The sequence below is a fragment of the Erpetoichthys calabaricus genome, chromosome 15 (assembly GCF_900747795.2).
Source record: "Erpetoichthys calabaricus chromosome 15, fErpCal1.3, whole genome shotgun sequence".
Taxonomy (NCBI): domain Eukaryota; kingdom Metazoa; phylum Chordata; class Cladistia; order Polypteriformes; family Polypteridae; genus Erpetoichthys; species Erpetoichthys calabaricus.
Genome location: NC_041408.2, coordinates 2,792,696 through 2,816,823, shown reverse-complemented (window position 1 = coordinate 2,816,823; position 24,128 = coordinate 2,792,696). Strand labels below are relative to the sequence as shown.

At 46.8% G+C, this 24,128-nt stretch overlaps 1 protein-coding gene across 1 annotated transcript; it reads left to right on the top strand.

Moving 5' to 3' along the window:
• The first annotated feature begins 704 nt into the window (after window positions 1-704).
• slc30a1a (solute carrier family 30 member 1a) lies at window positions 705-18,233 on the top strand. Its single transcript, XM_028820251.2, has 2 exons — window positions 705-1,744; window positions 11,615-18,233. The coding sequence occupies exons 1-2, from the start codon at window positions 1,168-1,170 to the stop codon at window positions 12,526-12,528; spliced, it is 1,491 nt and encodes a 496-aa protein (XP_028676084.1). The 5' UTR covers window positions 705-1,167; the 3' UTR covers window positions 12,529-18,233.
• The last annotated feature ends 5,895 nt before the right edge of the window (window positions 18,234-24,128 follow it).

The window sequence follows — 24,128 nt, the reverse complement described above, 5'->3', positions numbered from 1 at the left end:
GACTCGCCCCCACCCGTAGGCTATTAGAGCGATGCTATGCTGAAGAGTTTGTCATTTGATCATAAAAAAGCTGCAGCCTCCTCAATGCTTTCCATGTTTTAAACATATTTACTGCACATATGAAAAAGGCGTCCATTTAGTTCAGTTTTTCCTTTCTTTTTGTTTCCTTCTATTTAATTGCTGTTGCACAAGCCCCTGCACTCCCCGCCCTCTGTCTCAGAATTTGCGCTTTCTAAACGAGTGGGGGATTTCATGGAAGTGGGGGCGTCACTCCTTGTGGCTGACGGACGGTGTCGGTTTCCTGGGAACTGCACTCCTCTCTTTGATTTTTCAGCACGGCGTTCCTTGGTGAGTCACGGTGACGCTTTTTGTTGTGACATCCTGACAGGGGCAGTGTGGAAAACCAACAAGATAAAAAACGATGATTCCTAAAAAAAAAAAAAAAAAAAAAAAGAAGAAAGGGCGTGCTTAGTTACCATGGTTCCGGGTACCTCGAACTGGCGTTTCAAAGCGTCAATGGGGAACAGGAGTTTGGTGTGAGGCCGCCAATGAACGCTGAGGGGGTGGGGTCAGGCGCCAGCGTCGCCAAGGGAGGCTCAGATTGACGTGATTTGGAGCCACAGAGATGGAGGAGGAGGGGAGGGGAAGGGAAGTCGCCCGCCCCCTTCCCCTCGTGAAAGCCAGTGGGCGGGGTTTCGCTTGTTCCGTGTGAAAACTTTGCCGGTTTCGGGTGCAAAGTTTGAAACCGTCTGCAAACTGCCGAGTCGAATGGTGCGCTCGGCCGTTGAGGATTTCGTCTTGTGCTCTTCTCCTCGCCTTGCCGGTAACATGGTGAGCGACAAGTGGATGGCAAACCGCGGCGCTTCTGTCGTTGTATGCGGAGAATTGATTTGAGCGAGAGCGCGACTGAAAGCAGCGGATATTGTCTCGAGGATTTGACAAGGAGAGCGGCACCAGCGCCTTCGACGTCTTTCAAGGAACAAACGGGCGGCAGGAAACAAAAAAAGGAAATCTCAGTTGGCCACAGCACTTTGGAGCGGGTCTCGCTTGGTAGGGAACGACCGATTGCCTTTTCTGTGAGTAAGGGAGCCCCCTGCAAGCGAGCCCACCGTCGACACAACCTGTGTACGTGCAAGCGAGAAGGGAGGGAAAGATCGAGAGCGAGCCATGGTTTGCGAGCCCAACCGTATGCGGCTGCTCTGCATGCTGAGCCTGACGTTTGGCTTCTTCGTGGTCGAGGTGGTTGTCAGCCGGCTTACGGCCTCGCTGGCCATGCTGTCCGACTCCTTCCACATGCTGTCGGATGTCATCGCGCTGGTGGTGGCGCTGGTGGCGGTGCGCTTCGCCGAGAAGACCCAGTCCACCAGTAAGAACACGTTCGGCTGGATCCGCGCCGAAGTGATGGGCGCGCTGGTGAACGCCGTCTTCCTGACCGCCCTGTGCTTCACCATCATCCTGGAGGCCATCGAGCGCTTCACGGAGCCGCACGAAATCGAGAAACCGCTGGTGGTGATTGGCGTGGGAGCCGCCGGGCTCGTCATCAACCTTTTTGGCCTCTGCATGTTCCACGGACACTCCCACGCAGGGGGGCACGGACACTCCCACGGAGGGGGGTCCGCTCACGGGGGCAAGAAGGGTAAGAAGAGCAAGTGCGAGAGGCCACCGGGGGGTACAGAAGAGACGAACAATCTGGTGGGCTGCGGAAGCCCGAATGGTGTCACAGCGGAGGGACCCGAGCGGAACGGTAGGTATACTCGAGGCTTGGGAGTGTCGCCTGTGCTCTACTTTTTAGTGTGAACAACATGGCACTGCTGCTGTCAGCCCTTTAAGCCGTCGGGATGCCCACCCCCCACCCTTGCCTGCCCTGATGGTCTTTTGTGTAATCGTCCGGACGGCAAATGTTGGAATTCATTAAACTCCTTTTAGTGGAGGGTCGCGCAGAGCAGGGGACACCAATCACAATTCAATTTTTGAATGGGCTATGAAGTTAAAGGCCGCGTTCAGAGCGCCTGGCGGCCCCAATTTTAGGTGCCACTTTTTTAAGAGCTTTTCTAAAATGTCGTTCTATATCGTAAGTTGTAACGGTCGAGTATTTGTACAAATTAATATATTCATTCTTAAAATGCAGTGCACAGTTCGCTTTTCATAATTGTTACATAGTCGTTAGAGACCTGCTTTGAGTCTGCATGTTCTCCCAATGGAGTTTTCCACCTTCATTTTCTGAGATGTGCAGATATTGTTAAATGATAACTCGAACCCCCCCCATCCCAAGTACACACGTGTCCGAGTGGCTCACGCAGTGGCGCCGTATCCACGGCTGTTTCATGCCTTGCACCGCTGCTGTTGGCTCCAGTCCCACCGCAACCCCAAATTGATTTTTGCACCTTTGAGGGTCTTATTTTGTTTAAACGTTGCTCAGTTGCATGATTGGATGGATCGAAAGAAGGACAGAAAAGGAAGGGGAAGGTCCAGATGGACGACTGTATAAGAGGAGAAGGACATGAGAGTGTGTAGTGTGAGAAATGAAACATCTTACAGGCTCTCAACTGGCTTCTTCTTTAGATAGATAGATACTTTATTAATCCCAAGGGGAAATTCCCATACTCCAGCAGCAGCATACTGATAATAACAATATTAAATTAAAGAGTGATAACAATGCAGGTATACAGACAGACAATAACTTTGTATAATGTTAACGTTTACCCCCCGGGTGGAATTGAAGAGTCGCATAGTGTGATGGAGGAGCGATCTCCTCAGTCTGTCAGTGGAGCAGGATGGTGACAGCAGTCTGTCGCTGAAGCTGCTCCTCTGTCTGGAGATGATTCTGTTCAGTGGATGCAGTGGATTCTCCATGATTGACAGGAGTCTGCTCAGCGCCCGTCACTCTGCCACAGATGTTAAACTGTCCAGCTCCGTGCCAACAATAGAGCCTGCCTTCCTCACCAGTTTGTTCAGGCATGAGGCGTCCCTCTTCTTTATGCTGCCACCCCAGTACACCACCGCGTAGAAGAGGGCGCTCACCACAACCATCTGATAGAACATCTGTAGCATCTTATTGCAGATGTTGAAGGATGCCAGCCTTCTAATGAAGTATAGTCGGCTCTGTCCTCTCTTACACAGAACATCAGTATTGGCAGTCCAGTCCAATTTTTCATCCAGCTGCACTCCCAGGTATTTCTAGGTCTGCACACACAGTATACACTCTAAATACACCCTCAATACCCGTGTCATGCACAGCAGAGACAAGATGTCTCCAGGATTCTGGTAGTGGGTTCGGGGCTCCCCCTCTGTGAATTTAGAGTGAAGGGTGGTCCCTCTTGGCGATTCAAGTACAATCGTCAAAGCCTGGGATGGGCCCCACGTGATCACCAGGGCGTTAGATGAGTTGGGCACCATTGTCAATGCTTTTCCACCTTGGTGAATGGGGCAGGGGCTGGGGACACCATCCAGGATCAGCCGTGATTGTCGGGGCGTTATGGTTTTCAGCTGCGGCCCACTCACAGTGCCACCATGACCCATGGGTTTGAAGCTCTTTGAGCACGGGATAGGCACTATATAAATAAAATGCATTATCAGTATTTATTTATTATTACCCACTTCATTCGATTCAGGTTGGCAGGCTTTGTTATCCTTGGCAAAAGAGGGCAGGGCAGGGCAGCAGTCTGTGATGGGGCCCACACCTACACACCCTCAGAATGACATCCACACAAGCCAGCGGACTTAAGCAGCACGTCGTTGGGCATACGATAAGAAAAAATAGAGAGGAAAACCCGAGTGGGCACCACTGCCCACTGTGCCACCATGCCGGGACTCCTCCGGAATATTGTGCTTGATTGTAGTAGTGGAAATAACCAGTACACAGTTTTGATGACCCAGATGAGTTTTTATCCTTCAGCCCTACGTTCTTGCGCTCGCTGCATAAGAAATGGTCACCGAGGAAATATTTTTTTATCATTCTAGCGATTTTTTTTATATACGAAGGGTACATGAAAAAGTAAACGCAATTTGAAAATGAGGGCGAGTGACACGACGCAGTACAGGACATTCCCAGTGGCTTATGGGTAATGTGAACACGCACAGCACAGCGCAGCACGCTGAGGTCAGATGAACATGGACGCTCCGCTGTGGGATTGTGTCGTAGTGAGATGTCTTTGGGCAGAGGGAGTGAAGTCTGCTGGAATTCACTGAAGAATGTTGGCTCAGTAGAGAAGTGCAGGACTTGGCAAAAACTTTCTGAATGGGTAGAAAGGTTTACAGCAGTGTAAGGGGCCGAGCTCGATCTGGTTGACCATCAGCATGGCAAGCACAAGCCCACACCAACATGGCCAATGACTTCATGGTTGTCTGCTGTTGCTGGACATTTGGATATCCGCTGTGGATCCGCACACACACACACACACCGTAGTGCAGTGAGGACTTGGGGGTACTTTGAAGTTTGTGCAGTATGGGCACCCAAACAGCTTACTGGTCTTGGGGGTATTTCAGCAGGTTTCACTCCCACTGCCCAAAGAAATGGTGTGTCGTTCAGCAATCCCACAGCAGAGCGGCCATGTTCATTTGACCATGGCTTCAATTAGACAAACAGCAGAGCGTTGTGCTGTGCGTGTTGGGATTACCCATAAGCCATTGTGAACACGCTGCATTGCGTCTGCGTCTATCCGTTGGGTGGTTACTGCGTTGTTTTTAAGTCGCCTTTACTTTTTGATATCTAAGTATTGGTGGCAGGCTGATCCCTAACAGCTCCTAACCGATGGGCTGCCATTAACATACAAAAGAAGAAGCAAATCTCAATGTCCTTTACTACCCATGGATGCTGTCAGCAAGTCATTTAGTATCGAGTAATGCCCACCTTGTGCCTGCTACAGTTATTAAAGCGTCTGCCCCATTATTTACACGTGCTTCTTCACATTCAGAGCCATGGAGAGTGGGCACCAACCCAGGACAGGACCCCACTCATTAATAACAAAACACTCTTTCTCTTAACCTGGGTAGCACGTTGGCACAGTAGCAGCCTTCCGACATGAAGAACTTTTTATTTAGATCTGTAAAAAAGATTCCAAAAGTTACCATGAATAGATAAGTGATGCAGTCCCATATTAAAATGGGAATATCTACGGAAGAAGATAACTGATGTGTGAAATGCCAGCGTGTTCCCAATGTTAGTGCTGCGTACAAAACTGCAGGCTCGCTTGAGGATTTCTCGATCTCTTGTATTCTGCTAGGTAGCCTACTAGACGTTACAGATTCCTGTTTTGTTGACATATTCCGAATGTTCTTAAATCTCCGAGAACCAACTTAATAAACAGTCGGTCGACAAAGAGCCACACGGCCCAATAGCAGCAGCCATACCAGCTGCACCTCAGAAGAGGTCGTCCACTGAAGCCCAGCCAGACCACCTAGGAGAAACTTGGGTTGCTCCTGGAAGAGGTGCTGGTGAGGCCAGCAGGGGGCGTTGACCCTGTGGTCTAAGTGTGGCCCCAGTGCAGTGAGGGGGGCACTTTACGGTACAAAGGGTGCCGTCCTTCAAATGAGATGTAAAGCCGAGGTCCTGACTCTCTGTGGGCATTGAAGATCCCTGGGCATCCTTCGTCCCCTGTCTGTAATTGCCAATCTCTCTCTCACCCCTTCACCACCTAAGAGCGAATGTGTGGTGAGCGTAGAGCTCAGGGGTCTTCATGTGTGTGTGTGTGTCCCTCTGAAATCGTCTGAATCCCCAACCCCGTGGTGCCCCCTTTAAATTCCTCTGACTTTGCCTGCCCGCCTGACGGTGCACTTCCACTGTGAGTAATGAGTAATTATTAAAAATGAAAAGAAACAAACCCAAAGTAGAATGGTGACGCTGAAACGGAGGAGAATGATGTAATACTTTTACAAAAATGTGCATCGATACTGCGGACTTTTGGAATCTGCTCTATTTCAGAATTTAAATGATTTTAGCACAAGGCTGCAGCCTAAGAAATTGTGAAAACAGTGGAGGGGTTTCCAGGCTTCCTGAATCCCCTGTACATACCTACGGGGGGGCTTTGCGTCTGACTGACTGAAGGTGGTCCGTTAAATGTGAACACACGAGAGGCTGTGCACCCAGTGTGCCATTTCCAGACCTGTAGATGATGAAATCCAGGGATGTAACACAATTTGTGGATTCTCTTCAGTTAATCCAAAGTAACTTACAAGCCATTTCTTTCTGTATTCATATAAAGCGAGTCCACTGGATGTCTCAGTAAGACCACTGGTGCGGATTCTCTGGCTGGCTGATTTTTTTTTTTATGTTAACCCCCCGAGCCGATGAACCCACCGGCCGAGGATCCTGTCTCCCACTCCCAGTTCTGCCTCCGTGACCGCAGGTTGGTGAGACCACCACATCGAAATCAGTCCACCACATATCAGCTGCATTTCTCTTCCCGTGCCCACCTTGCATTACCCAAAAAAACAAAATGGCCAACCTAGAATTGGCATCCTTGCCGTTTGTGTTTCTCACGTTTGAGGTAAAAGGCCATTCTGTCACCATCATATGTGCCCGGGCGCCGAGGGCGGAGGCAGCTGTGATGAAAAGGCGATGGGCGTGAAGCTAATGGGCTCCTCCTGGGCTGCTTTGTTCACCTGATTGCGCCCCTTTTGTTACTTTTAATGCGCGTGTCGTTGCTCCTTTACACCTGAGGGCTGCGGGTCGCGTGCTCTGCACCACCACGCTGAATGTTTCCTTACCGCCTTTTCTCCCTCTGGAATTTGCCATCGCCTGTCTTGTTCTCGCAGAACGCGTCTCCTTGCAGTGCCCTCCTTTCTAGGAAAAAGAAGTCAACTTTTCAAGGTGGATTACGAGAGTCGATCTTTTGATTTTTTGCCTTTTTAAGGGGACTGTAATCTTTAAGAAGAATGTTAAGTGCGGTTCAGGGAGCCGCCGTGCTTTGTGGGTTTAGCTTAAGCGTGCCCGTTAAGCCTATTAACGCATCTCATTAATTCTCTGTAGGTGAGATGCAAGGGCCAACTATGCGGGGGGCTTTCCATTTCTGCGTCCTTCCTCTCATTGGAAGCCCATAAAGTTTTATGATATTTAAAAGCAGCAGAGAATAAATCACAGTGAAGAAGTAACCATGGTACTTGTTGAAGACCAGTAATAGCAAATATTTTGAAATTATTCTGTCTCTTGCCCTGTGTGCACCTTAGGGGCCTTTCCTCTGGAAGCACGCATGCCCACCTCTCTTCACTGGCACCCCATCTCTCGAGTGCCTTCCCCTAAAGCCTGCTTCTTAGACTCTGCCATTGTTTTCGAAGCTCCTGGCTCGCCTCCTGTCCAGTTTTATCCTTCCCGTCTTTGAAGGCGACTCTCAGTGTGCCTCCTATGCCTTTACTTCCTCGTGCGTCTCGCTCATCCTCTGTCTTCATCTCACCAAAGCCTAACTGACCAATCGGATTGCTCTGAGGGATTGAGCGCACAGACCTTAGTGACCCCTAGTAGATTGCTCTATTTGGTCCAGTGTCTGAGTGTGCGAGCGCCACTTATGAAGGGCTCGGTTGGTCTCCACTTTATTCCCAACGCATCTACGGGAGCTTATGTCTCACCACTCTGATTATTTAGCAAAAATATTGCAGTTTCCTAAAATTCAGTGTGTTTATTTCACAGAGATGTTACCTGCTGCTAGTGCACACGCGTCCTTCTGGTCTCGTTGCAGGAGAGGTTAAGCACACGCGCAGCTTACATTCGAGGTACACAAGCTGAACGGAAGTGCTAGACATGCAGTTAGTTTTAATCGAGCGCGTTCAGTCGAGATGCGGCCTGGCAGAGCTGTCGTTCCTGCCTCGTGCCGTCATTCTCTGCATGATATCCGCTTGTATTTGCGGATGGATCGCTGTCGGTGAGTCCGCTGAGCTGCGTATGCTGGAAAGGCTTCAGGAATGCCTCTCCATAAAGAGGATATGCTTAGTCCTTCACGTGCTGAGAAGTCCTTCACTGTCTAACACCCTTTCCCATCTTCAGCCTGAACCCCCGAAGATTCGAGGTTGTGAATGCTGGCCTGCTGGGATCGGTGATAATGTCACGCACGCACGCACCTGCTCCGGCGATCTCACGACAGCTAGTGAGAAAGTGGTTAAGCCATCAAGTGAGCGGGCGTTCTATTCAAACACGTTTGATCCTGCATTGTGCCGAGGGGTACATTCGGTCGGCCCAGTTTAGGGTCACAAGGAGCAGCAGCACTCGGTGCAAAGCAAGTCCAGTCCAGTCGAGGGGCTTTATTCTCGCACTACCGTCCAGTTGTACCAAACCAGCTGCAGGTTTATAAAGATGCAAATTAAGGGACAGACGAGTCATCTGTCAAAAATCTTTTTTATCAAACATTATTAGTTCACCCAACCTCCATATCACAGATGCTTGCTTAAGTACAAAAATATTTCACCTTATTATACCTTTGTAGTTCTAATGGATGTTCCCTTTCCCACGTGTGGCACTTTGCACTTCTCTTATCCTGCATGTGGGGTCCTCATTCTGCTCATTTTTTAGAAATGCCCACTGGAGTGCCTGTTACAATGTTAATGCACTTAAGTATTATATACATATTTGGAAATGGTGTGATCGGGTGGCCTAGCAGGTCAAAGTTCATACCTCGAATCCTCGGTGGGCTCAGGTTTGAGATGGAAAATGCGGATGGCCGTTAATTTACTTTACGGCCTCCAGGAGAGTAAACGTACTTTTCTTAATGGAGATGTGCCCCCGACTTATGATGGCCTCTGATTTTGTCGTCATCCTCTCCTCCACCATTGTACCTGGTGAGTCCAGGACCACTGTCTTTGCTGATCAGTTTATTCAGGCATCTTGTGTTCCTCTCCCAGCCCACCACAGTGTCAGACTGCACGTTGGCCACAACGCGCCCACGTTAAGGGACCTGAATATCCCCATCAGGCCTGTCTGTGTGCTGTTCAGCTGGACCCCCAGGTGTATGCCACCATTGTCCACCATGTTGGTAAGCGATTTGGGAGGTTCCTTGGCATATCTGAAGCCCACCCCTGTCTATTCTTAATTATTTTATCCCCCAAGACTCCCTGTCAGAGGATTTCCTTAATTTTTCTCCCGCTCAGGAGGATATTTTTGTTGTGAAGTTTCAATTCCATTCACTATCACAAGTTATCTGAAAGGTTAAACAAAAGGTTAAAAAGAGAACAATAATCCTAGAACACCGCCCTACACACACACACACACACACACACCCCAAGGACCTGACTCTGCGCACGCAGGCAAGGAGAGCCTGATCTCTAAGTGGGCCTCAGGTGGCTTATCTGTTTACACTCTGAGGACTAAGCGGTGACTCCTCGCTTTGGCTCCATCCTCTCTAATCTCTCTGTGCCGCTTGCTTTGTCACTTTTGAATGCCATCATTTAGCCAATTAGACTCCCAAACGCAGAAACTCCTGACCAAGGGGGACATTATTTTTGGACATTTCCTTTTTTTGAGTTGACCCCTCGGTCTGCTTCCCAGCTCCTAATCTTTGTGCATTTAACGTGTGTTGTCCCGATATTGAATGTGTGTGTAATAACTGACAAGGGTGAAGACGGGCATGAAGGGGCATGGCATCGTAGAGCCTGAAGACGCCTCTCGGCACAGTATGGACAGTTAGGCCGGTCGCTTCACGACAGTGCATCATGGAGAGAATGGGCAGCACTTGTGATTTTGCCATCGTCCACTTTTCCACTTACAGGGTCCGTCCTGTAATCCAGCTGGCCCTCCAGATCATTCTTTAAGTTATAAAGCGCCTTTAATATCAGCATGGTGAGCAGAACAGTAATAACTGAGGAAAGGAGAAAAAATCCAAGCACTAAAAAGGCTGCCCCCTAATATGACCTTTAACCTGGCCGTGTGCCCTGTGCCCGTTGTGTGACAGGCTCAGTTTCACTGCACCTCTCTTTATTTCTTGAATTTGTGCTTCCATATTGCAGAAGGTTCAAGTTGAAAAGCTGAACGAAGGCAGAGCTGAAGATGGGATGAACTTTCGGGCGGTTGCAGCTTCGAGTGCCAGGCAGTCCCAGGGCGTTGTGTCATCATTCATATGTTGTGTAACATTTCTCAGTAATGTAAAGTACTGTATTTGCTGATGGGTCTTGGACTTTGCTCTCTCCCTGTGCTGACTCGGCTGTATGTGACTTTGCAGTGCCCCTTGCGTTTTTCCATAGATCTACCTGAGCTTGCACCAGAGTGCCCCTTGCCTTCATTTTATTTCTATTTTGTAGTGAAGGAATTGCCAAAAGAAACAGAGCAACTGATGTCAGAAAATGGCGATAGCACACTGTGGAGGTGATTTGGGGCACGTATTTCACCTTTGAATAGATAGACAGACAGACTGACGGGTAGAGCTTTATTTGCCCCCAGGAGAAAATTTGGCTTTTTTGAGAAGGTCTTTACACACACACTACGGTCTGAAGACACACCAGAATGACGAGAAAGGAAGATGAACGTAGAACTTGGCAGTCCCAGTCACAGTGAGGCGCCATACTGGTGTGTTGCTCTTTGGCATAAAGGAGGCCCAGTCGCGTTTCCTAACACACTTCTGCTGAATTATTCATTGGCTGAAAGTTCGCTGTGTTGGTGTGTCACACTGCAGCATTGTTCATAATGGCATGCAGTGCTCTCCTCATTCTGTCCTCCACTTCTACCTTCAGAGGGTCCAGAGTGCACCCCATAACTGAGCCTGCCCTTTTAATCAGCTTGTCGATTCGGTGGGCTTCTCGTGGAGTGATGTTACCAGTCCAGCACAGCACACTGGCCGCCGCAGAGTTGTGGAAGATGGGAAGGATGTCACTACCAGCATTAGAGGAAGAGCCTGCTGAGCTGCCTCTGCCTTTTCTTCTCCAGTTCCCCTGTCTTATGAAACCAGCCATTGATATGGACCCCAAGTACCACCGGTACATCCACTTCCTGAATAATGATTGGGCATAGAGGTTGTTTGGTATCGCAAAAGTCAGTAAGCAAGATGGGACCCCTGCAGCTCTGCAATTCGGTAGTTCAGCTGTTAAGCCACGTGGATTGCACTACACTAAGGTTAAAGTTAGGGTTGGTTATCTGACGCAAGTCAAGTAAACCTTGTGACAAAAACCTGCAATCCAATTGGCTGGCCAGCGGAGGTCTGCAGCTGGACCCAACTTGTCCTATTGGCAGCAGCTTGCTTGAGATGGGTCCAGCTGCCGACTTTATTCCTTTTTCCTATAGTTTGACAGCCCTGCACGATGGGTGACCTCGGAGTAAGCAGCCATTCAAAAACCAGTGGAGAGGTTTGATGTGATGGCCCAGCATGCAGTTAACCGAATCGAGCAGAACCCATGTTATTTGTGACGTGTAAGCTGCGCTATTTAGTGACTTAATGGTGGATGTGAGGTTGGAGGCAGAGATGACACAGAGGGTTGCGTGCTGGAGGGAGTCGCAGCAGCTTTGCCAGATGTCTATGATGTGCGACTAGATGTTTGTCAGTCACACTTGCCTGCTTCTCCAGGAAAAGAGAAGTTAGTCAATGCAGTGATGAAGGATGGCGTTTTGTCAGCCCCTTCCAAAGGTCCGTCATATCTAACGTGCAGTCAGCTGCCATTTCAAGTACTCTAAATTCTCTCCGTCTCTCTTCTTGTCACCCTGCAGATCTGCTGCAGCAGAACAGCTTGGAGATCCAGGTCAACGGCAGCCTGCCTTACGATGAGCTCGACCCTGGTGAAGAGTCGGCTTCCCAGCTCAATATGCGAGGGGTCTTCCTCCATGTCCTCGGGGATGCCTTGGGTTCAGTCATCGTTGTGGTCAATGCAATCATTTTTAATTTTGTGTGGTCTCCTTGCGTGGCTGGTTTGCCCTGCATCAACCCTTGTGTGGACAGCCACTGCACTGACCATGAGCACGTCAACCACACTCTGGTGAGCCTAGACAACAGCACTATGACCTCCGCCGGGCCCTGCTGGGTCCTCTACTTGGACCCCACCCTTTGTGTTATTATGGTGTGCATTTTGTTGTACACGACCTATCCTCTGTTGAAGGAGTCGGCCCTCATCCTGTTACAAACTGTCCCGAAGCAGATTGACATGCATCGGCTGAATGAAAAGTTGCGCAATTTGGATGGGGTGTTAGCTGTTCACGAACTTCATATCTGGCAGTTGGCGGGCAGCCGCATCATTGCTACAGCTCACATCAAATGCCACGATCCTGCCTCGTACATGGATGTGGCGAAACGAATCAAGGACTTCTTCCACAATGAAGGCATCCATGCCACAACGATCCAGCCGGAGTTTGCCACCGTGAACTCGGAGTCGCGCATCTCCCTCTGCGAACTTTCCTGCAGGACGCAGTGTGCCCCCAAACTTTGTTGTGGCAGCGGAGACAAACACGGAACTGAGAAAAAGGGCACTGAAAAAGTAGGGAGTGGTGGTCTTGCCCTGCCCTGCCTGGAGATGATCAGTGAGTCCCCCGAGCACCTCACTATAGAAAATCAGCCCGAGGTGGAAATCCAGGTAGCGGAAAATGAGGTAGAAATCGTCATCCCGAGAGAAGTGGAGTCATCCTTGTGAAGTGCAGTGGCGGAGTACCTGCTGGGACCAGATGCTGCCCGAGACTGGCACTTGCTTTTCTTTTCATCAGCAGATGCGATTGCACCCCCCCCAACCCGTGTAGTAGCCCACGTGTGGATGGCTGTGGTCTCACATGGGTTCATTCAGTTTATTTTTTTTTACATTTTTTTTGTTTGGTGCTGACTTGCTCAGCCTTAACTCAAATTCAGGAATCATGATCGGCACGATTTCTTTTCGAGAAGACCAGGCAAATCAAGCTAGTTAATTGAAATAAATCGGGACGGTCAACAAAATGAAAACCTACCGATGAAGAGAATTCACGCCTGCTTCGGTTTCTCGAATCGCCACTGAGGTCTACAGAGGAGGCTGTCGATCATCTCGGTGGGTGTACCCTTTTGCTGTCGAGAAGCCAGAAGCCCCACACCGGACCCTCACAGGAAACGGCAACACAGCTTACCGAGGGCCAACTTTGGAATTTCTGAGGGACACAACAACACGATTCAGCTCCGACCAAATCTGTACCGGCAGGGCAGGGCCGAATGGCAGACGACGGTGACATTTCAGATGCGTCATTTCATTGCGTAGTCTTTCAGTTGTTCATTGAATTTTTTACCAACGTTTTGGTACTTGGCGTGTGAATTGTGAATGCTTTTACACCAAGAAATACCTTAATTGTTTAAAGTAATATAAGAGAGTGTATGAAAGTTGTATGGGTATGACATAGCTATATATACATAGAGATTTATATATATATATAATGTATAATTTGGAATGTTTTCTTCATGTAAGTATGTGTGTTTTTATTTTTATTTATTTTTGTTTTGGATGTTTGTCTATTAAAAAAAAAAAAAAAAAACAAGTCCCATAATATTCCCCCTAATCTCCTCATTTGGGATGCTGTGATTGTATGTGAGAAATGGCCATCCTGGGGCGTCCTCCTTTAAGGATCGTGCGTCTTTGGCACTGGAACTCCTAGGCTAACCCCCATTTGTCTTTTTTGTTTTAATGTTATATTTTGTTTTTAGTGGTATGCCATTTCAAAGCCTGCTGTCCGGGGCTTAAGCACAGAGAGAGGGGAGGACACTGACTGGAATTGTTGAGTTTCCCAGCATCCTCTAGTGCACTGGAGTGCATAGCGTATATCGCGTTTTCTTTTTGCTGATTATATTTGATTGATTTTTTTTGACCCCCAATGTCTGCGTATACTTTTTTTGCATTTTTTCTAATAATGAGTATTGCTATTTGAATTTCTCTTGGTCTGTAATGTGAGTGTATAAATCTGCGTGTATCGAACACACCCTATAGAACAGATAGACACATTATAGACGCATTCACTGTATGTGTAATGTGTGCTAAACAGCCAGACCGGGCCTTTTTATGGGGGTGCCTTCATCTGTGTTCTAGGGGTTAGGGAGGCTCCAGCCGGCCCCTCGGCTCACGTACTCCTAGAACTGTCCCTGCTGCCGCTCATAGAGGAGTTCAGCTGATCCTTTCCTGTTTAGTGCTCTCCGGTGTTAAAGTGGTGTGCCGCAGGCTTCCCTTTTGAAGACGCATCATTTGGAAGCCTTTAGGTTTCTGGATTTCCGCTGTAGCCAATGACTGGTGACTTGACCGCTGCGGCCGGGGAACTGTTCTTATACTGTAAGATCTCAGTCTCGCTGGTATATAATAAAAAGCTTGAGGGCTTTGCCACCACTTTAGTTATTACTTATCGTGAAGACGACAATTGCACCGAAGTGACCGCGTTACAAAGTCGGATCTGCTTGAACTCGCTAGCTGTCAGGGCGGTGCAGGCTGATGATGGACTGAGTAGTCATAACACTCACTAAAAAGACTTGTCACGGCTCGACTGGCTGCTTTGGTCCTTCCCGGTGTCCATTTTCCATTGTAATCCTGGAAAGAAAAGAAAGAAACATTAAAACTTCATCCGGGTCTGTTGAAAAGGCAGCGGAAAGAGAGCAGACCTCGTCGCCGTGTTTGTTATTGTGGTGGTCTCAGCTTTTCTGTTCTCTGAGGCCCTCGGCCATGTTGTTGATGATCGGCAGGTTCCATCTGTGATACATGCATGCAGTTTGAAAATATTCTGTAACTTCCATATTGAACACTGTGTCTTAGGACCTGAGTGTGAATAAGAAATAATTGGGAGGTTAGGGTTTACTTTTATTTTGCACAGAAGTGACGTCTTGACTACATACACTTCCCACTTTATTTCTGAGTGGTTTATGTCCAGATGTGTGTGTGTGTGTCTCTCTCATTTAATTAGTAAGACCATCTGAAGTAGAGAAAACTGGCAGCACAAACCTCGGCCTGTTTAAAATGATACATTAAACCCTTCAGAATATAAATGAGTCTTTATAAAACGCAGTGCTCTCTCTGTGTGTGTGTGTGTGTGTGTGTGTGTGTGTACAGTATATTGACATTCAAGTGTCCAAAGCTGCTGTTTTGTACATTTAGTCATCCTTCATTATAAGGAGTTTCAGAACGCCATTACAAGGCGCTTTATAAGGCATCAATTTACTGGGCCTTTGACCTCAAATGTCCACATACAGGAAACGAAAAGCTTGACATTTTTGTTTTAAAAATCATTGCAAGGTTCGGCTGCAGATAAACTCTCAAGTAGTCTCCGTATATTTCAGGTATTTAATAAATAGCTTGTTTACGAAGCAACAGCTCGCACGCATTTCCACCTGCATGTGCACCTCGCAGGGTGGCGTGGTGAGCACCTCTGATACGACGTCTGCACCACCGCCATGTGGGTTTTCTCCAAATGTTGTGGTTTCCTCTCACCACCGCTGAAGATGTGCGTGGTAACGTTTCTTGGCACCGTAGACTGGTGCACCGCTGTGTAAGAAACTGTGCCCGCTGTTTGACTGGCATCCCATACTTGGTGTCTGTTCTTGCTGGTTTGGTTTGTGACTTCATGGGGAAAAAACAGGCAGAAAGGTCAGTGGGCACCCAAAATTATTAGTTTTTTTGTTTTACACACGTGTGTCTCCAGTGAGGGTCTACAGTTCCCTCCAACCTCAAAGTGGGTTTCACACGATGGACGGGTGAGATGTTTACGGGTTTCGGCGCTAAATTTTTTTTTATGGTATTGAAAAGTTTAAATTAATTTAAAGAATGAGAAAATTTCAAATCTGCGTAGTTAACTCTTCTTAATTTGCATTTTCATATACACACAAACAGTAAGACTGTGTTGAGCTAACACTGAAGTGTTAATTTGGACATTCACACTGCAAGAGTTCATTTTTTGCTGGCGACTGCTGTGTATGTTTAGGTGGGCTGCGTCTGCCTCCCGTTTTAGTGCTCGTTCCTTTTAGCCAATTTATGAACCTGCTGTTTCCTTACTGGGTTGTAGTGACTGGAGCGCACATACGCACTCTTTAACACACATACGCTCTCTTCAACACACATACTCGCTCTTTAACACACACGTACGCGCTCTTTAACACACACATACGCGCTCTTTAACACACACGTACTCGCTCTTTAACACACACGTACGCGCTCTTTAACACACACGTACGCGCTCTTTAACACACACGTACGCGCTCTTTAACACACACATACGCGCTCTTTAACACACACATACGCGCTCTTTAACATACATACCCGCTCTTTAACACACATACAACACACATACGCGCTCTTTAACACACATACGCGCTCTTTAACACACATACGCTCTCTTTAACACACATACGCGCTCTTTAACACACATACAACACACATACGCGTTTTTATACACACATACGCGTTTTTATACACACATACGCGTTTTTATACACACATACGCGTTTTTATACACACACGCGTACTTTTATACACACATACGCGTTCTTTTATACACACATACGTGCTCTTTAACACACATACGTGCTCTTTAACACACGTGCTCTTTAACACACTTACGCGCTCTTTAACACACACGTACACGCTCTTTAACACACACGTACGCGCTCTTTAACACACACGTACGCGCTCTTTAACACACGTACGCGCTCTTTAACACACACGTACGCGCTCTTTAACACACACGTACGCGCTCTTTAACACACACGTACGCGCTCTTTTATACACACGTACGCGCTCTTTTATACACACGTACGCGCTCTTTAACACACACGTACGCGCTCTTTAACACACACGTACGCGCTCTTTAACACACACGTACGCGCTCTTTAACACACACGTACGCGCTCTTTTATACACACACGTACGCGCTCTTACATACACGCACACGCTCTTACACACACGCACACGCACGCACGCACACACACACACTTTGTATGTTTCATCTCTGAACTGACGAGCTGGCAGGCGCGAGTCTAATTGTGTCGTTGTGCCGATGGTCCTCATCAGCTTCGATTTCCTTTGCCGTTTTGTGTTTGGGGTTTTCATCTGCTGGTAACTTTTGAATTGTGTTTTTTTGTTTTTCGTTTTCTTCTCGAGGGTCACTGGCCTGGGTGTTACGCGACAATATTTCATTGTTTTTGTGCTCGACTCTTAAGGTGAAATTCTGTTTGTTTGTTTGTTTGTTCCTTTACTCTCCAGCTCAGTTGAATGAAGGACGGCTGACGAGCCGAAATGATGCTTGCGTGTCGTTACTTTTATACAGAATACACTGTTTATTCGATTTCAGATTAGATTTTGGCAGAAATGAGAGGCTTTTCTCAAATTATCGTTGTTTGTCAGGCAGTTTCTAAATTACATTCGTAGATCCCAGATCGATTAGTGAAGCCCGAGTCTGTACACTGTAAACGTTTTGGGTTTTTGCTTGACAAAACTGAAGTGACCCCATGACTCCCGTTGTGTTTCGTCTTATTTCTTAATATCCACTTGTGTTATTAGCATCTCTGTGTCGACTCCCAATGCTTGTACACCAATCAGGTAACCTTAGCCACTGTTCTCATTCTTTAAATTGTCCTCCCTACCGTATAAAACCGTTGGGAGTTCCCGGCCACCTCCTGAAGGTTGACTGCTGTTTGAACTCGCCCACAAGCGAATGATTTGCATCATCCTTGACGTGTTTTTTTTTTTTTTTTTCCCAAAATGTTTTATAATCTTTCCTAAATGTGAAAACCAGCCTGTTGTGTTTCCAATTTGTCACTTGCTGAAACAAACGTTTTGGTCAATCGTGGAAAACAATTTGAAGGAACAGGCTGCAACTCCAGCAACATTTAGTCCCCAGAAGTGAGCGGGTGCCCATGGTGCCCAAGATTAATGCCAGTCAGTAGTCCTTCCCATGTTCTTGAAATCACCAATGTGTGCAAGGATCGCTCGTGTGCCGTTTAGTCGATTTTCCATCCAACTGTGTAAGTGTGGGAGAGGGCGACATGTGGATGTACCCCAGAACAGGCCACTTTCATTTTGATTTGATGGTCTTTTATGTGTGAGTCTGTTTGATGATGTGACTGTGACACTTTTTTTTTTTTTTGCCCACATTGGGATGTGGGGGGAGGGGTGCGAGGGCACAGGGATCTGGTGCAGTTTTATGTACCTTATGTTATGTTCTCATCTCTGGTTACTTGGGTGCAATTTATATTTTCCCATGAATGTACATTTGTGCGACTTTTTTTTCCACTTCTGAAATCGACACAATGTTTTCCAAAGCTGTTTCTACCTCGCGCAGAGGCTGGCAGAATGTTTTATTAATAGTGTTGTTATAAAAATTTTCCTTGAGCAAAACAAAACGGACTTCTGTGCTGCTTTGAATTTTGGTCACGGTGGTCGTGTTTCGTTTTTTTTTTTTTTTTTTTTTTTTTTGTTTCTTAACCCCAGACCCCCCACACCACCCGCCAGAGGTTTCAGGAAATGGAAGCTTAACGGGACATCTGGAAACGGCGGGGGAAAGCAGCACATCAGGTAGGTTGTTTTGTGCTTTCTACAAAAATAAAATGTGGATTCTTCTTTATTGTGGCGCCACAAAGTGTTGTTTGGACCCCCTGCAGTATTGCGTGGTGTGACGTCCGCCCAGAGACGCCAACAGAACTTCCACTTCCGACTAGAAAAATAACACGCAAGTCAAAGGCCAAGCCTAATTATGTAGACGGCTATCTATCCCGTCTTTCTTGCGTTAGGCCCACTCTGCTACATCTTCATCTAAAAATACAAACATTGGTCTCTGTTTTTCACCTTTCGTCCCGACTGCCTCAGCGTCTTTAACCCGTGAAAACACTCTGTGGTGAAAATGTCGGTTCAGCGTTGCAGTGCAGATGGGGGAACATGGAGAACTTTGGAAACACGAGGCTCTAATTGACTTCTGATTGGCTCGTGTTTATTACGTGGCTCTTCTCTGATTGGATCCTGCTCATTATGACGTCTCATTCCCTGATTGGCCACCACTTTCCAAAAGCGTTGCTTTTCATGGCGCCTGTTGTGTTGCTTACCTCTAGGCGTTTGTTGCTTTTTCTCTCTCGCCCATTCGTAGCGGTCAATGTGTGAGAGATGAAGAGTGAAGAGGAGTGGGGGTCTGGTCATCCTCACGCCACCAAGTGACAGAGGGAGTGGAGCACGGCAGGAGTGTGTTGTTTGCCTCACACTTGTATGGGTGAGAGGGAGTGAGAGTAACAGAGACAGACGGATGATGAGACAGGCCACACGATACGATCAGCCTGCACCGCACCGATTGACAGTTTTGTGCTCTCCTTTTTATAACTTTTTAGAATCTGCCACATGTTTGTTGAATTTCTGTAAGTTGAGGTCTTGACGTATTAACAAAGAACTTATTGTGCATTTACTTTTCAGTTACATTTTGTTGCTGATCTTATGTTTTTGCTCACAAGCAGAGAGGTGTCAGACTGATCTATCCTATCTATCTATCTATTTAATCCTGCCAACTACACTAGCTAGCTATCTATCTATATAATCCTGCCAACTACGCTATCTATCAAATCCTGCCAACTACGCTACCTCTCTGTTTCCCTCTCTCTCTCTCTCTCTCTCTCTCTCTCTCTCTCTCTCTCTCTCTCTCTCTCTCTCTCTCTCTCTCTCTCTCTCTCTCTCTATATATATATATATATATATATATATATATATATATATATATATATATATATAATCATATTATGCCTATTTATTATCTGATTTTTTTAATGGACTGAACGTTTCACGACATAAGAATCAGTGAAGGTTTTCTTGTGTCGTCAGCAAACTCTCGCTAGCTCATTGTCACCTGCAGCTGCCAGAGTGCAGTCGAGTGGACCCCCAAAACCTCAAACCCCCACCCCCCCCCCTCCCATAAAAACACGCAGGCTTCAGACGGGGAGGGCGTATTTGTTTCAGCCTCACTGCTGTACCGCCAACATGGAGTAAGTGGCAGGCCGGACATACAGATGAAGCATGCAGTCAAGGCCAGAAAGTGAATCCTTTTGACAGCCCAAAATTGACAGAACTCTGTTGCTAATTCATTTGCTGAAAAAAATTGGTGAAAATACGCACAGGATTTTTACAGAAGGTAACCGCTGCAATCTTGACGTATGGCATATAAGGTGTCATGTTGTTGCTCTCGTTTAGCGCAGGAATGAATTTCTAGAGGGTTAGAGCCACAATTAATAATATCAATAAGCACCTGTTTGATGGTCTTATGTTCCGAATCTAAAAAAACTGGCCATTAAAAAATGTATAATACTGGAAAAAAATGAATAACCGTGGAAAATCAAAAGGACTACACTTAATGGAACCGTAGGCCAAAACAGAGCAACATTTCTCTTGAATTTTTGTAATTTTTTCTATTAAGCAGAAGGAGACCATGAGACTTTTTTTAAAAAAGAAAAGGATAAGTAGGCTTATTCAAAAATTCGAGCCAATCGCTGAGAACGCTGATAAAATGAAAGATCTTAACACAAGAGGGAAGTTCGTTAACTTGGAAGAGTTTTAGCTGCAAGAATCCCACAACTCTACTCCACTAACCTTGAATACCCCGGAAATGCATGTGCCAACCGTTTGACCTTGTCCCATGTCACAATGTTCTGGAGCATTCTGGGTAAACTGCCATCTCAAATGGTAACGCTAATGTCTCAAAATGGTGGCTGCAGTAACTTAGTAAAAAGGCATGGCGGCATAGTGGTAAAGTTATTCAACTTCTACAGGAACCTTTCTAGATCACAGCAAAGGCCAGAAGTGAATTCTTCAGGTAATGAGACCACACAATAGGTGGTTCTTCTTCTTCTTCCTCCACTTTCACATAAGGTGTCCTTATCGTGCCAATCTCCTCCACTCCCGTCTGCTCTACATGTTCTCGCTCGATACCCCTTCCTCCCTTTGATCGCCCCTCACGCAGTCCGTCCACCTTCTCTTTGGTTGTCCTCTGTCCCAACACCTCCATATCTGTGATCCTTCTCCTCACACCGCACGTCTTCTCGTGACACGCCAGTACCGCTTTAACCTTCGTTCCTGTGTTTTGTTCGAGATTCGCACGTCTTGCTCAAAACACGTTCGGGAATCCCATGCAGATTTAATGAAAAAACCCCACAATCTCGACCACTTCACCCTGCCCAACTGTCACATTTCTTGCTGATCCAGCTAAGCTCGGCCTTCTACGATTTCTAACATTTTTTTTTTGTTTTTTTTGGACACCCCTAGTCCTGGTGGGCCAATGAGAAGGAGGGTCTGCTCCCTGCTGGAATTAAGCAAGAAAAACAAAATAAATAATGAAACGTGTTGAACTTGGGTGTCAAGACCTTCTGCCCTGTGGTCTTCTACAAGGTGCAGGCTTTGTTCTGTACCCCCCTCTGTTAACTAATGACTTTATTAATTCTTTATTTTGGGCACTGGACCAAAAATGGAGTAGCAGGTAGGAGCGAGCGGAGTTAAAAACGCCAGCTTGAGAATGCATCATGAGTGGCACACAGGAGTGAAAGTGATCAGATCAGACTCCGACTCGGACATCTTAATGACCGGACAGTAATTGGGACATTTCAGCGCCTTCCCCCGTCTCTGGAACTGATAAACCATTGACCCGTGAGTCCCATGACTTGAAATATGTGGAAATAAGGGAAAACAGAAAAAGAGACGCAGTAGTCGGCAACGTGTGGAATGGCGGGGGGGGGGGGGGGGGGGGGGGTACTTAACAGGGCAGCGCACTACAATGCAATCTTTTCATTGCGACTGAAGTGAGCCCGAGGCGAGAGGAGAGCCAGCGCTGCTCGTTCGGCTGGTGCCACACGCGCCGTCTGTGTTAGGATTGCAGGGTCGGATTGTTTTTACCGATGCCACTTGTGCAATTCATGATGAGTTGCTCCTGATGCCACATCCATGGAGACTAAAGGGCAGAGATGGCCGGTTTAGTGTTGGTTCCTGCCAGATACTCCTGGGATTTATTTTAGACCCCCAGAACTGAACAAAGTGGGCCTGATTTATGGGCGGATGTTAAAGAACTGAATGAATGAAGTAGGTCTGTTTGTGTTTGACTGGGCATTGTAATAAATCAGAAGGCTGCACAGCATGAAGAACTGGGGTGCCAACCGGGCAGACCCCAACTAACGATTAAAAAAAAAAGCTGAAAAGGAATAAAGAAGGTAATGATAGCAAACTACAGGCACAGCCGCCATAAGAAGAAATCACACAAAAGAGACGCTTCCCATAGCGTGTGTGTCTCTAACGGTCACAGATCCGCCGTGAGCGCCCCCTCCTGGTGCTCATCAGAGTTTTATACCCAGAAAGTGTGGGGCTTCTCATTCTGGAAATTCTTTTTTGCCGAAGAGTTGATGTTAAAGTAACAACTGGGATCCACTGGACTGATTCCCTACCCAATTTGAAGCACTTCAATAAGTCGCCTCTTAAACCGAAAAGGTTCAACTCGCATCAATCTCCCCTCATAGCTCAGACCTCTCCGTCCCGAATCAGCCTGAGCTTGGCTGTCCAGTACGATTTAGTCCAGTTTGGTCCATTTTTATTTTTGCTCCAGGGGATTTATATTTTCATTTTGTGGGTCGTTAGAAGGCTTTACCCTCAGGGGTCCCTCTGGAGCTTCGGTATTTGGTAACTCCTTCCAGACAGACACCGTCCACCGCATCACTGATACTCCGCTTTACAACCGCGGCTGGCGTTCAGTGAAGCATCCGAGATTCCGGATTCAACAGTCAAGCAGCTTTGGATTTTTGATCAACAGCAATTCTCGATCCGTCTTCGGTAACAGTCACGTGACACCCAAGCCCACCGCATACAAGCATGCAAATGAGTTTTTGGTGGAATGCAAAACCAGTTCTGCATCCCCTCTTTGTAACTTGAAAGAAAACATTTTGACAAGATCCCAACCGTGATGTTTACCACTTTATGGGTGGCGAGACTGTCGATACACTTTGAGAAAGCCAAAGGACTACAGGGGTAATAGTACCACAATGAGAGAGAGAGACCACCAAAGTAAACTGAGCCTCTTCTCTGTTCATCCCTGATTTTCTTTCTGTGCCTTGTGGGTAATTTTATTTTATTTTTTTTTTTTTATAAACTCCCAGCTCACTGGAAATAATGAGGAAAAAAATTACATTGAGAATCAGAGCTACGACCCATCAGATTACAAAAACTTTGACTCAGGACTTCACTGGTCTGCTTAAAAACGGGCCTCACCCTCCCTGGGCAGCCTGGCCCCAAACTCATAAAGGCAGGCCTTAACGTGGGGATCAGTCTTCAACAGTTCAAAAAAATATTTGGAATATTCAAAGTACACAAAAATACCCCTCAAGGGAACAGATAAGTGTAAACCTCTGGCTTGAGAGGACAAAGTCACAAAAAGAATCGAGTTACAATAAACAAAACAAAAGGAACAGAAAATGGCAATGGGTGCTAAAAGGGTATTCCTAAAAGACAACCCAAATTTAACATTCAAATCGCAACATCCGTCAACCGAAGTAAAAATCAGTCACTAAAAATCAAATCGAAACGCACAGGAGACTCGATCTGAACTCCTCTGAGTCGACGCGACTCCCCGGCCTGAATATAAAGGGGGCGGGTGGTCTGTGTGGTGATGTCATAATTGGGCCCCGCCTCCTGAGAGTTCCAAATGCAGGACACCAGGATAGAAAACATAAATAAATACTAAATAATATTGAACCAAAACAATAAAAACTAAATACACATTAAACAAAAGAAAAGACCAGAAAACGTCTGCTGGGGAATGTGGCCAATGCGTCTGCATCTGCTGCTTCACGCAGGAGTTAGTTGGATCAATGCTATTGTAGAATCGGGTCCTGGTCTGCGTGGCACTGCATGGCATCTCCAGCTGGAGACGTTAACAAAAATGGAACCTTACATCTGCAGAGTCTTTTTCCCTGGGCACATTGTGTATGCATTTTTGGAAAACGAACAATGGGCCTTAGATAAACTTCAGCTCCGCTCTGCTTCACAAGGCTTGGCTTGTTTTGTTCCCACGTCACTGGAAGGCCGCCAGCCTCTGCTGGTTTGTGCCATCACATATTGCACCCCTGGAATCTTGGCAGGTTCAGCACATTTAAGGTGCGGCGTTTCTCATTTTTGTTTGTGATCAGACGTTCTGTTTGTTTTGTGTCACTGCACTGCCTTTTATTGAAAAAATTTGTAAATGGATGGAAGCTGGTGGTAGGACAAGTTGTGCCGCTTCTTGGTGTCCTTTATTTATTTATTTA